The following is a 14,144-nucleotide window of genomic DNA, read 5'->3' as shown; positions in this document are numbered from 1 at the left end:
CGTGAATTTCAACCGAACATTATTTTCGTTTCAATATGAATGTTGGATGAATGGAAAACAATGTACTGAAGAGTGCTGCAGTGAAGCTTCCGGTATGCGTTCTAAAGAATTTTCCACTCGATTATGAAAACCTAACGATTCCCTCCTGAGAGGAGAACTGAAGTGATACGTTTGACTGGAGATAATCGAATATAGAGAGTAAAAGATTTATATCAAACATTTTTCAACCGGTAGCGTCATATTAGCGTCTCAAACGCGTGCAACATATTATTCTCACCTTAATTGTTTCATACTTTACACCCAAACACGTTCCGCCTCGATGTTTCGCTAGCACGTTGTGATCCAATGTGCGCGACATGACAGGCGCGCCGACGTGACAGCAGTCAGTGCTATAAAATGGGAACTGATCGTTTAGCTGTCATCGCGTGTGTACATTTTTTTTCGTATGCTTTGCTAGCGAGGCTTGCATAACCTTGAAACCATTCCCAAAACGGGCTTTTGATTTATTCTTTCCGTTGCGCCTTGACCTCGTGTGATAGAAACTTCAGGCAAAGGCACGCAAACGGGCTATTTGTTTCTTTCCGTTCCGTTTCCATTGATGTTTGGTTGTTTGATTTTTGTTTCCGATGTGTAGCTTTAAGTAACAACCCTAGATGCGCAAACCAGTTATAACCAGCGGGCAGTGGTGTTTCGGTAAGTCGTTGCTTCGCGGCCAATCGGAACCGTTCCAGCGAAGGGATCCGTTGACCGATGGCAATGGGAAGTGGATGGCCGGGATACGGCGGTGGGGATCTGTGAGCATAGCGTGACCAGTTTCCTTTCGTAAGCGAGGGTATTCCCCCTATCGGTACGGCCGGTTTTAAGTACATTACTGCGCGTCTCGCTCGCAAAAGGACGTGTCACACAGTTCACGCGGGCCTTAAATGTTATTTCGAGCATTGCAACGCTCGGCTCTTCCGACCGCGAGCTCACCGTTACGCGGCGGCGGCGGCTAACTGCTGCTGCTGCGGCGGCGGCGGCGGCGGCGGCGGTCCTAAACCTGACGCTAACTGTGGTCGTAACCTGCGCGTGTCGAGATGTGAGTGTGTGTGCGGTTATGCGTGCGTATGACCTGTGCAACAATACATTATTTTTTCAACCGTGTGATAAATAGTCTTATCTTTCCCTATGCTGTCAGACACCCGCAACGCACCGCCGAACCCCCGGATGGTGAACCCCGAGTTCACCAGCGAATTCCTGTACCTTTTCACCTTCAAAAAAAGGCCACCAGGTAGTCGCTGCAGCAACGGCGGATAACGATGACAGTGTTGTTGCGATGAGCGGGGTGTGCTCCCGCCTTCTCACGCACATTTGTTGTGCGCGGGACTCGTTTTGCTGTTTCGGTCGTCGCACCATCGCTGGTTGCCAAGGTTCTCCCGGCGGCGGTGCGTATCTTGGACACGCTCTAACCCTCTCTATCTGACGCCCAGTCTACTGGGTGCCGCTGGTTCTGCTGTGCGCTTGTGTGCGTTGTGAACCAATGGTTCTCCGAACCGATGGCATCGCTACCCTAACGACGTATAAGCACAAATTGTATTAAAAATTTCCACCGGTGGTACACACGGGGGCTACTCGTGCAGTTGCGATTTACATCCAATCGAACCCGGCACTCCCGACGAACGCTGGATCCGCCTGCGTCGTGATTGTTTTGGTTTCGTTTCCTTGTTTTGTTTTCCCCCGGGATAACCTAAAACCTGCTTGTCGCCGCCATCGTCGTGACAGGCGGAAGATTCTAGTGGTCGTGATAGTGTCCCGAGAAGACAACGCGACATCAGTCGTTCGGACGTCACCTCACACCCTGCTAGTAGCGCTTGATGCGTTTTGTACAGAGAAGCAACCTCGCTCAGGTGATGGTCGGTCGCGGTTCAGTTCCTACTTCCCGCTAGGCGAAGCAGACAAGCAGTGAGTCGAACAGTGAGTAACGAAAAAAATTATCTTCGGCATAACGAACTAGCAGACACCTGCTTAGGTATTGTGTGCCCCTGTGTGCACGTTATTCCAATGTACCTTGACGGCGAGGCAGACCTGTTAATGAAGCAGTAGAACCTGTCTACGGTGACCTGTCTGCCTTACGAATTGACTGCTGATTTATGAGTAATTGCAATGGGAAGCATCGGTGGGAGCCTCCAATGATTGATGGAGGGTGAAGCGGAGGAACATCGCACAGGTTGGTGCTACTACGAGATACGATCGTGAATTGTCAATTGACGATCGCGCAGTCACCACCAGCCTGTGAGTGAAAGGTTTCGCACGAAAATATCCGGTGGCAGCACCTTTTCCAAGTATATGTCAATATTTGACGGACTCTGTGTTCTAACGCCGGCCGTTCAAAGAATTCAAAGCAGTTGAAGGAATTCAAAAATTGATCATTGAATATGCTAGTTGTTCTCGCCATGTTCTCAAGTGGATTGTCAGCAATTTAATTTGGCAGTAGAGGAGCACTTCATATTCGTTTAGATTGATTCTTTTAATAATGGTTCGTTTTTCCCAAAATTCAATTACAATTATGGCCTTGCTTAGCTCTTGCTAAGTTAAGCGTAAGTCAAATGAAATTCGCAAACATTCACAAACAATGAAAGTCAAATGAAATTCACGTTTTTTCAATTAACTTACTCCCATTCCAATAATTTTCTGTTCTAGTTCGTGATGCGATATTCGAAGAGCAACTTCCATGTGTGGGCCTGCTGCTACTATTCGCTACTATTGTGTCTGATGCCTTCGGGAGCTGCCCAAATTGATGGGAACCACCGCGAAGGTGATGATGGTAGTGACGGTGTTGGTCGTAGTGCGATACATTCGGACCCGGATAACTTGGTCGCCGACGATCCACACCATGATCTTTACCATCAGAAACAACCATCGCAAGTACCCTATCAACCACCCAGCAGCTATCAATCCACGGAACGAGTGTCGGAGTCGTCCCACCAACCTCAACAGCAACTCTCGCAATATCCTGCAAAAGGGACCACTGGCTCTCCGTCATACCAGCAACCTAAACAGCGCCAAACCCATCCATATCCGCAGCATCATCATGTGGCTCCATCAGTGACTCCTTCTTCATCATCGAAACAAAGCTTGTCTACTGGCGAAACCGGAAGCAGTAGCAGTAGCAGTTTGTTGCACTCATCGTCTGCGGGAAGTGGAATGCAACAACTTCCGTCTCCGGGTCGCTCACTCGAGACCCGTAACTCGTACGCTGTCCTTAGTCAAGCGATGTCGCAAGCAGTGCATCATGAATTCGGTATGTTCAGGGCAAAATCCACAATGCTTCCTCAAGGCGTCACCGGTTTTCTGTTTTTTTTATGCTTGGTTTCTTATTACCTAAAAATGAGAACGAAGATAAATATTCTTACATTAGGTGCGATCTCCTTTTTTACCATGTATTGTATCGTGGCATTATCACTTTGCTTATTCAATTTTGTTTGTGTTATAATACTGGGCTTTCAACCTCCAGGACATTAACGTTTACTCTAAATAACAAGACGACGATTACGCTCTCATATAATAAACTGTTACATTCCTGTAGCTACATTCCATTGCCTGTTGCTTGAGATCTAGAGCACGTCACATCACAGAGACATAGCTTGTGGTCATTAGAGACGGAGAACTTTTATGGAAATCGTTAACAACGTCTCGAAACGCATTGAGATTTTTTTCATATTCTCGTCTTGGGATTTCCGAAACTTTTCAATAGGTGAAAAGACCTTCTTCTTTAAAGCGTTCGTCTTACATGTTTTTTTTAAATTTTTGTTTTTCCTGTTCTTTAGCAATCTAAGAAGAACGGACCGTGCTGTTTTTATATTTTTTAAACTCATATTTCCTGTTGGCGAACGATAAATGTAGCTCACGAAACCAGTCATGCTCCTGAGTGGCGTATGAAAAGTTATATTTTAACGTTATCAATTAAAAACTGGCAAGGAATTTAATTCGAATTTTCGTTGATTGCTACTCATTTTCTTATAATCAGCGAACAAATAGGTCAAAGTATCAAGCATGCAATGCTTTAGTTCATTAAGGGTGGATAGTAAACCAAAACGGGATTCTCAAGTTGGCTATCTTTTTTTTAATCTTAGAATAACAGACCGGGCCGCATTTATGGATGTACTACTTAACATAGACACAAAGTAATGATAATTTGTCAGGCACCGTAACGACGTGCTCCTCTTTTGCAATAGATACTTTGTTACCAACGGCACGTTTACTGCTTCTATACCGATTGCAGTAATTGACCCATTTTTGTTATTACGCTCGAATGAAAATTGCTATGCTTTTTAATTTGAGCAGAAAACCTAAGTTGGTTGAAAATGTATGTCGAAGTGCATTTGAGAGCTTGTGTTCGAAAATTGTAAGTATCGACTGCCATTAGTTGTGAAAATCGCAAGTTGTGTATTGATAGTATATTAACTATAACATTATCATATGTAAATTTATTATGAACCTCTTCAATGGTATGTTCAAAGAACAAATGTACACTGGTAAGAATTTCTCTATTTAAATTAAAAAAATTTGGTGTTACGCTTTCAATTTGTCTGTTCTAAGTAAAGTATTAAGACAAAACTACGTAGATACTTTCGCGTAGATGTAGCGATCGTTTTACGACACACTCTAATATCAATATTTGCACTTTAGTTCGATAGACTGAGTTCGTAACTGAGTGTGTAATGTTTACCCAGCGCAACTAAAAGCCGGGGTTTTGTTTGCCAGCTTGAATCAAAAGACACCTTAGAATTGTTTGATTGTATTCTCACAAGTTTATTTCTTTACAACAACTAAACATAGGTGGAATAAATCCGTCGACTAAAGAATAACATAACAGCATAAGAAAGAAGGTTAGTGTGGCTGTAGAAGATAGGCTAGGGTGTAGTCGCTATAAAGGTATAACGGTGCTGAATATCGGCTACAAAATATCCTGCCTCGTTCTGCAGAAACGACTAGTCATATACGTTGATGAGATAGTTGGTAACTGTCAGGGAGGATTCCGAAAGAAAGTCCCTGGAACAGGAGGAACAGTGTACTCATGGAGGTTACCTTAAAGTGGATACCGTCCATAAAGACCATCCTCTACAAGTTCATCCAGATCCTGGTCAGTGTTAATCACTTAGACGTTAAAGACAGCGGCAGGGAGCATACATGGATGCGACGGACTAATAGGTGACCGAAAGTTCGAAGTCGTCTCCAGCTTCATCTGTCTAGGGTCAAAGATTAGCACAGACAGCTTAAAAATGGATGAGATTCGCGATAGAGTGCTATGGGTCAACAAGTCATTCTACATTCTAAAGGCTACTATAGGCACTGTATGATGACTTTTTCCGTAAAGCCTTCTCAGGCCGTTCAGTAGAACAGAGGGTTGGCCCCGTTCGGCAAGGAAAGAAGGCTCGAAAATAATGGTTAAAGATATAAACCAACCAGGAAATGTTTAGGATTGTTGTTTAACACTTTTTGGGGTTGTTAGTGGGCATCGCATCGTTTGTATTTTTTTTGTTTAACACATTTTAACACATTGTTTGTCTCGACTGTACTAATTTAATTCATCCAATGACTGTCATGTCAAGTATCCACTTGTGCTACGGCAAAAATCGATCGTTATGACCAATGTGGAGAATGTTACCACACTTGTTTGTGCAGAGTGTATTTGTTCCTCACATTTTCTTTCTTGTTGTCCGCAATTACCTAAAAACCCATAGAAAAACTTAAAAAGGTAAAACGTGAGTTTAATACTTTAGTTTACTTCATTTTTTTTGTCAGTACCTTCTTTCATCAACTTATCCTGTACCTGTACCTGAGGCTTACCCGCAACTTTCATACATCGATCATCAACGATGTCCGCTCAATGACCCACCAGGCGTTGCAACCGTGCATGTTTATCCCGTGCTGTTTTCTATTGATCATAAATTTCGTGTTGGCAGAAAACAACGAGAGGAACAATACGTGAAGTACCAACGACTGACGTGAATCCTAAGATTTTCTCTTCCTGATTTCAGGAACTTACGGGAGTGGATCGGTGGCTGCCGGCGACGGTGGAGTGGGCGTTGGAACGGGAGCTTGTTCGATCGACGACATTGACTGCTTGGCACATCACGACCAACTGGGTATGGAGGCGATACGCTCCCTACATCGGCAGCTTGATGATGATGATAATGGTGATATTGATCTTTCTGAATCGGATGACGTAAGTGTTTCATTTGATAAGTTGGTTTTATGTTTGTTGTGTCAGTTGAATCCCAGAATACAAGGAAACTGTTTCATTAGAGTTATGCAAAAACAGGGATATATGTTTCAAATTGTATAAGACTTTTGTTATATTTTTCATGCTACCATGGGTTTCCGAGAGACGTTAATTCTAAAACTGGTTATATATTATGTTGGATTTTTTTGTGTGTGGTTTTGGGTTTAGTTTCTACGCGAAGAGCTCAAATATGACTCAGGCTACGAGAAACGCCATAAAGCGTTCCACTTCAACGATGACATGCACATTTCGGTGAAGGAATTGTGGGAAGCTTGGCTACGGTCAGAGGTGCACAACTGGACTGTTGACCAGACGACCGAGTGGTTGGCACAGAGTGTTCAGTTGCCACAGTATGTGCATCTCTTCCGGTTGCACAAGGTTACCGGAAAGGTGCTACCTAGGCTTGCTGTGAACAATATGCATTACGTGAGCAACGTGCTCGGTATCAAGGATCCGATCCACAAGCAAAAGATCGCCTTAAAAGCAATGGACGCCGTGCTATTTGGTCCTCCAAGAGGTAAGAATCCAGCATCCAATACATTTGATGCAATAATAACTTTCCGCTTGATGTGTTTTAATCGCGTTTATTTTGTTTCTGTTTTCTGGTTGATTTCGATTTGGTCGGCTGTATATAATTTGGTTGCACTTGTCACAGAGACCGGAACGCGGTGGAAGGATCTGTTACTTGTGACGCTCCTACTGACTGCTATCATAGGCAGCTGGTATGCATATCACCAGAATAAAAATGCAAAAATTCATATCCGACGCATGGCGAAGGATGTGGAAGGGCTACTGAAGGCGGAGGTAGCACTGAAGGAGATGCAAAAGGTAGTCACAAGTTCTTTCAACTCAACTTATTTCACGCAATTTTCTAGAAAGCCAAAACTTACATTACCTTTTATAGGAGCTCGAACAAGCGCGCCTTGAACAAGAAAACGTCGGTAAAGAGAAGCTCGATCTAGAGCGGCGGTTACGCGAGGCGCCCACTCTCACAACTTCGAGCTCCGATCTTGAACTGCAGCAGTTAAAGCAGGAGATCGAGATGCTACGCTTAGAGCTGTCTCGGGCTGAAGGAGAAATTAACGATCATTGCTGGACACCGCCGCAGGGTCTGCAAAGTTGGCTGCAGCTAACGTACGAGCTGGAGCACAAACATCACATACGGAAGCGTGTAATGGCAGAAAAGCAGCTGGAGCAGGCGCGTGAAGCATGCGAGAAGCTTAAGAAAAAGCGTTCCAGCCTTGTTGGCGCTTTCGTGTCAACACACGGCAAAAGCATTGACGATGTTGATCGAAGCATCGTCGAGGCGCGAAACGCACTTAACGACGTCACAAATGATCTACAGGAACGGATGCATCGGTGGAAACAGATCGAAACTCTTCTCGGTTTCAGCATCGTTAACAATAGCGGCATTGCACACTTGGAAAATTTACTCTACAACCGCAACGGTGTCGGTGGCAAATCCTATCGATGTAAGAAGATTACCGTTTTGAGAATAGTTCAAATAATCCTTTAACGTACTGATGTTAATTATACGTTTTTTTCATGTAAATCCTCTAAACAGCCCGACTGTCCAGCAGCCAGGACGATTTGGATGACGATTCCGTGCAAGGTAAGCCGCTCAGCTTTGACAATTTTTCTATGTTCTCGTCGGAATGATGAAGAAGAAAATGGGCTTGAAAAACGAGCTCCTTGGGAAGCTCTTTGTTTGGTGCCAAGATCGTGGAGCCAGACAGGCAGCAATAAAGCGTCCATTCATCGTCCACGTACATTTAGTTACTCGTAAATGTTTATGTTTGTTATTATTAATTTTATTACTATTATAACATATTCTTATTACTTCTACTAATAATAGTAGTAGTTATTGTTATTATTTTCTGTTGAATGTTGTTATGTTGCTCGTTGCGCTGCTCCAATGATGACTGTCGCGAATAATTAAGATATTATGCTCCTTTTTGGTTGAATGTTACTCCTTGATATGTGTAATCACGAAATGGCGATTTATACCTGAACGCAACAGGATATTTGCTTGAAGAAGAGTGAAAAAGAGAATGTGAGCATTGAAGTCAACGACGTAGATAGCAGAATTAGAAAAAGTGAAACAAACCAATTAAAATAGATGAAATGTGACCGTGGAAAAACCTCCCTCATTATTGACATTTCACCTTTCGCAGTTTTCGCGTGGATGAATAATTCATTGCGCTTTTAACAACACTGCACGCGCTTACAAAAGCACATGTTTCGATTCTAGCACCGTGCTTATGAATACATAGGTCAGGCAGGTTAGCTCTCAATAATCCTCATCTCGACAGAGATGTAATCGGCGTCTTCTTTTGTTTTCGGTTGGTATTTTTTATATCGCCAACATGTTTGTACCTTAATTGATCCTAAACCAGGCATCATAACCTGGACAAACATGAAATTAGAATACTAGTTACATATTTGGGGAATTACTATTACAGTGTACCAATCAAGCACAGGTTTCACTAATTCAATTGGTATTCTGTGTGTTTTGTTTGCAAAATGTGAACATGGATTTTATTACTCTGTAATCAATAACGTGACCGTTTATCCGCCCTATCACTAGCTAATTATAAAAGCAGCAAGCTTCAGTTGCGAACTAGCTAAGCTTAATAAAACCGCAATATTAAATATCCAGCTCTGCTTTGAGAACAGAAACATCACGCTTCCATTTTGATGCTACGTGAACGGGCTGTATTTATAATCAATCTAATAGCTGCATCAAAATTTTATTATTTTGTTGCTTTAAATAATTTAACATCACCGCCCGTTAGTGCTTATGAAAGCATTTCCGGGATCGGTCTCCTGTGATTTTTTTAAAACATTGTTCTTGTGTGCTGCTTTGCCATTCTCATCTCATGTTTGTTTTTATCTGAGCTTCAATCCAGGCTGTTGCATTCACTATATCTGCTTATCCAGGTTGGTTGAAATGATAAGTCTATAGAACTTCAAGTAGCACAAACTCCCAATCAGGGCGATAAAAGAGTGGTGATACGTTCAGTGGTGAAGAAAAAAATCCAGTGTATTGTCTGAATGTCCTGTCACTAAAACGGTGTTGTACATTGCACAAAAAGACACATTTTTACCCGTTATATTTTCTATTTAATCACGTGAGGGCGTTTTCTAGCAGTGATTTGGTAGGTGTTCATTCTGTTCTACGGAGTGAAAAGAGCAAAAAGCTAGTATAAATGGTGACGGTACACGATGGTGCCAGAAGACACAATAGATTCGATGTTCTTTATTTTCCAAGTAGTATAAACGCGCTCGAAATACTAGTTAGTGATAGCGTTGTCAAACACTCCTTCCGAAAGTCACCTCCTCGGGAAACTGCTCAGCGACCGATGTGTGCATGCGCTTTTCCTTTTGAAAAGCGAGCTTTTCGATTCAGCCTTGTTCATTCATGTCAAATTTAGTGTGCTTGCTTGTTTATGCAAATTAATTTTGCTTGGCACTTTCCCGATTAGGAAAAAAGAAGGGTTAAATATGAGGCTAGGCGAACCCACAACGGGCAGCCTTAGTAAAGCATTGATGTTCATGGAATCAGCAACCAACGCTAATGCAATGCAGCAATGCGCGCGCTGAGCTGAAAGTAACTAGCAAGTTTGTAAAAAAAATTCTTATTTTTTACGAAACGTTTATATGTGTGTGCGCGTGTTTGTGTGCTTGTTGGTTACGCGTTTGGTTTATGCCCTGTACTTCTTCCCCTTGCTACTACAGTTTCTATTCTGTCGGCAATTCTTTTTTCAAACGCAAGTAAATGATCAAAAATAAAAGGAAGCGAGATAAATTGAACGATTCTTTTTATCAAGTCATGTAATTCTTCATGTTTGTTCTGTTTTTTAGTTTTAACTTTTGCTCTGTGTACCTGTTCTAAGCAGGCTGATGCGTGCCCCTGTTCTCCTGACACAGTCAGCCGAATGTGGGTGTGATACGTTGGCGTATGCTCTTTCGCTGGGTAGTATATTTAACTCAAGTTCGAATACCCTGGTCTCTGCCCTGCTGTATCTTGTTTCTTTCGTATCCTTTGGTCGCTAGCGGATATACGTTGTGTAATGTTATAATATTTTCTGTTGAATTTTAGCTTCTTATTTCGTCCTTGTTTTGCTTCTCGTCCAACATTACACGCAATTCGTGCATAATTTTTCGTGTTTCTTAAATCAAATGAAGTGAGAAATAATAATACCCTTTTGAACAACCCCCTTTTTATTTCTCGCAAAACCTCGGCTCGGGTAATAGACTACATGATTTGAACAGGGCATTTGTTTTGTTTTTGAATCACATATACACAGTAGAAGCCAAAATGGAAGAAAATTCCCTTCCGCAAAACATTACAAAAATAAAAACCTCCGTGTGTTGGAAAGAGCTAAGGTAAGATGTCTTTTTTGGTACGATTCAATTTTTTTTTACGTTGTTAGCTTTTTGTTACCAATCTCCCTTGCCCATGCCTCCATTCCCTTATCCTCTGCGTAACACCGCGACGTCTTACTCGCTACCTATTCTCCTTTTAATACCACAATGCTCGCCTTGCGTTTACGTAACTTTTCCTTAGTCATACCAATAAACTAATAAACGCTACTAATACATGCTTTTAGTTTGTTGGAAGCTTTTAAACATTTGTCTGTAATTTACGGACATGTATGGCTGTAGTGTGGCTAGTATTTGTTTAACTCGAATGTTTGCAGATGCTTACTTCTCTGCATGCCCGCTAAGTTGTGTATTCTACAGTCAGAAACTTAATGATACATATACCTTGACTTGCGGATTGCCGATTAAGAAGGATAAGCGTATATAACTGAACTGGGTACAGGCGAAAACTGGTCGTATTTGACAGTAAATCACACGCACTACCTACAAACACACAAAACACACGAGTCAATGCGAGATATTACATGGTAAACATGACAACATGATGGGAAAAATGACAGCTATTTAAAATGTAAAGAGATCGGGGAATCGTGCTACCTAAAAGCTAGATAGTTCGGTTGTGTGGATTTAGTAAAGTATAATGTTTATCATTTACTTGTAACGATTGTTGGCTAATACAGAGCATAATGGTACGTTTATGTTTATCCAATTCTCAAGAGAACCATGCTGCATTTGACCGCCAACTGTCATTGTAAACCAAACAAGAACTAATACATTTTCGATCAAAATTGTTTCACATAATTGTGTCTACTCTACACATTTTATCTCAACAAAGACATCCAACGGACTGCTTCTACTAAACAGTAAATACAAAAACAGTGTTTTTTCATGTCGTATTATGTGTTTGGTGATGTAGTAACCTTTTTCTGATATCTAAATGTGACGTATATGAAATGTATCATCACATGTTGTTTTTTTATAAGATGTCTAGTAATACTACGGTTATTTATTCTTCAGCGTTTGTACTTTCTACAAACATTGTACGATGTATGCAAGAGGACTCCTCGTTATACAATAAGTAATATTAAAAAGAAACTAAGCAATGAACATAAATGCGATCAGTATGAGAATATATCAACCGCCGCCGACCCGCTTATAGCTCCATCCTTTCTTCCATTCTGTACCGTATCGCCTTTTTGGCATCAGTGTTTGCTTTTCGTACACCTCTACCACCCGTCTATCCTTTTCAAATACTAGCCTCGAGTCACTCAGCACCCCATTACATGTTTCAGCACCTCTCTTACGAGATCGTTGTTTTTCTATAATTTTCTTAATCCTTTTGTGTATACATTTTCTTTTCCTTTTGTTTATTTTGTATTTTTGTATTGGTCTTCTGGCGAACGTATGGCGCCCGGTTTGAATGTCTCGTCCATTCTCTCTTTCCTTTCTATTTCTTTCTTTGTCTGTCTGTCTTTCTCTTTTCCTTTCTCTGTCACAATATATTCCTGCTTTTAAATGACGACGGCCGACATTCCTGTTTTCATGCGACCAATCGGCCCGTAGGTTTCTACGAAGGTATCTGTAGGAGCGGTCGGGACGATTCGTCTGCCAGCGATGAAGGTGACCGTGAACGCGATACGGTCACGTTCATACTCGGTGGTTGTCCGTCCACATCGAACCTGCAAATAAGTGCACTCAACACGCTCAACACTGGCATTATGTCGTTGAGTGCGGCGTCTGCGTACGCGCCACCATCCGGAACCAGCAATCCGGTTGGGCTCGGCGCGAACACTACCACCGCCGGCAGCAGCAACAGTACTTACCAGAGCATATCGAATGCTTCCGGGTTTGCCGGATCCGGCTCCTATCCGACAACCCCCAGCAGCACCACTGGCAGTTTCCACGCCGGCCACGGATCCGGCAGTGCGCTCTCTCAGTACGTAACGCAGTCATCAATGCGCGACTCCTACGTTGGAGACAGGTACGTTGCAGCAGGATTTATTAACTTGATTAATTTTTTACTTATTTCTGATCGAAGGAATTTGTTATTGTTCTTTTTTATAACACGTTTCGGTTTTCCATATAATTTGCTTCTGTCGGTAATTTGAATATGATTTTTATTAGTTTTTCTCTTTATCTCTTTTCCCTTCTTTTATTCCATCAATTGGTTCCGATCATCCCGATACCGATCAACTTATGACACCAACAACAACCACAACTACTGTACGACCATATTGCCGTAATTTCACCCCGACGCCGCACAACAACTTCGATGACCTCTGCACAATCCACTACTCGAACCACCGACCAACTTGCGCTGTCGTGTTTTTTGCACTTTGTAATGACCGTATCTGCATGCGCTTGTGTGAATGTCCGTGTGCTGTGTGCGTGGTTTTATGCTCGATATTGTCACACGGTGGTGTGAACAGTTCACAAAACTTGTTCGACGAATATCAAGTATCATCTTCCTCGGTGACCGATCGGATTGTGCCGCCAAGAACGAAGAAGGCTCCAGCAAAGCTGCCACAGATTGTGCCAAGCACGGTCGGTAAGGCGCCTATGCCACCGCCCCGCAAAACACTCTCTTCGCAGAGGTAAGTTACTTTCTCTCATGCTCGTTACTCCCTATCACGTTTGTCACTTCCATTTACCACCGTAGGTCGTTGCAACAGATATTCCTCTGATACTCTTTGATATCTTACATAAAACTTGGCGTTGTCGGTGCACCGCACTGGTGAACTTAACAACGAAATCCACTATTAAAGCGAAAGAAATTTATTCAAAGTATATAAGTACATTTTTTCTAATGGTGCTATGCAAACGCCCAAATGTAAACGTATAGCTTGGAGTTCTGCTTTTTCAACTCCGGTGAGAGGTCATTTTTGGCTTTTACTTATCAATTGTCGTGATAAGGTCCTTCGTCTTGGTCCATTAGGTGCGTGACTTATCATCAAGTTACATAACTATCGTAATAATTAATTCCTGTATTTCTTGTTGCTTAGTTGTTTCACTTCCTACCTGTGCCTGTCTCCCTCGTATTCGTTTCAGACAGCAGAAGCTGCAAGATAAGAGTAGCAGTAATAATAGTAGTAAAAGTGATATAAACGAACCATTCTTTGGAATGATCTAGCCACTCGAAGTTTGGCTCGTCCTGTCTCTAAAGGAGGCGCGTGCAGTTTTGCATTCACTCCCCACCCTACACGACATTGCAGTTAGTTAGTTGCTAGAACGAAAACAGCATCTGCCGATGTTGATATGTGTGCATTAGCAGTTGTGTGTTAACATCGAAAATGGTGACACTATCTGCCTTCTCGAATCGATCGTGAGTTGTAATTCAATAATTTTCTCTCGCATTTCGTTTCTTTATTGTTCGTTCGTTCGTACGTTCGTGTTACACTGCTTTTTCGTTACCGCTTACAGCGATCTGTTTTTGATGCTCTGACTTTATACGTTTGGCGAGATAATTTTTAAACCACCTGCCATGTCAACGGGT

At 42.3% G+C, this 14,144-nt stretch overlaps 1 protein-coding gene and 1 long non-coding RNA gene across 2 annotated transcripts; one reads left to right on the top strand and one right to left on the bottom strand.

Annotated features, from left to right (window-relative positions):
- The first annotated feature begins 487 nt into the window (after window positions 1-487).
- On the top strand, window positions 488-8,074 carry LOC131214017 (stromal interaction molecule homolog). The gene is made up of 7 exons (XM_058208329.1): window positions 488-693; window positions 2,680-3,280; window positions 6,000-6,208; window positions 6,434-6,782; window positions 6,921-7,093; window positions 7,170-7,737; window positions 7,830-8,074. The coding sequence occupies exons 2-7, from the start codon at window positions 2,686-2,688 to the stop codon at window positions 7,922-7,924; spliced, it is 1,989 nt and encodes a 662-aa protein (XP_058064312.1). The 5' UTR covers window positions 488-693; window positions 2,680-2,685; the 3' UTR covers window positions 7,925-8,074.
- LOC131214018 (uncharacterized) lies at window positions 5,487-6,120 on the bottom strand. Its single transcript, XR_009156998.1, has 3 exons — window positions 6,029-6,120; window positions 5,788-5,917; window positions 5,487-5,728 (listed from the first exon to the last, which is right to left on the bottom strand). It is a non-coding gene; the product is annotated as an uncharacterized LOC131214018 (long non-coding RNA).
- Window positions 8,075-14,144: the final 6,070 nt, after the last annotated feature.

This window comes from Anopheles bellator, chromosome X, assembly GCF_943735745.2.
Source record: "Anopheles bellator chromosome X, idAnoBellAS_SP24_06.2, whole genome shotgun sequence".
Classification (NCBI taxonomy): Eukaryota; Metazoa; Arthropoda; class Insecta; order Diptera; family Culicidae; genus Anopheles; species Anopheles bellator.
This window is presented reverse-complemented; position numbering and strand designations above follow the sequence as displayed.

What these genes read in the sequence shown, in the direction of transcription:
- LOC131214017 (XM_058208329.1), top strand. Translation starts at nt 2,686, where the DNA reads ATGCGATATTCGAAGAGCAACTTCCATGTGTGGGCCTGCTGCTACTAT. An exon ending in AGCAGTGCATCATGAATTCG is followed by an intron (nt 3,281 to 5,999) that starts GTATGTTCAGGG and finishes GTGAATCCTAAG; the next exon opens with ATTTTCTCTTCCTGATTTCA. An exon ending in ATCTTTCTGAATCGGATGAC is followed by an intron (nt 6,209 to 6,433) that starts GTAAGTGTTTCA and finishes TTTTGGGTTTAG; the next exon opens with TTTCTACGCGAAGAGCTCAA.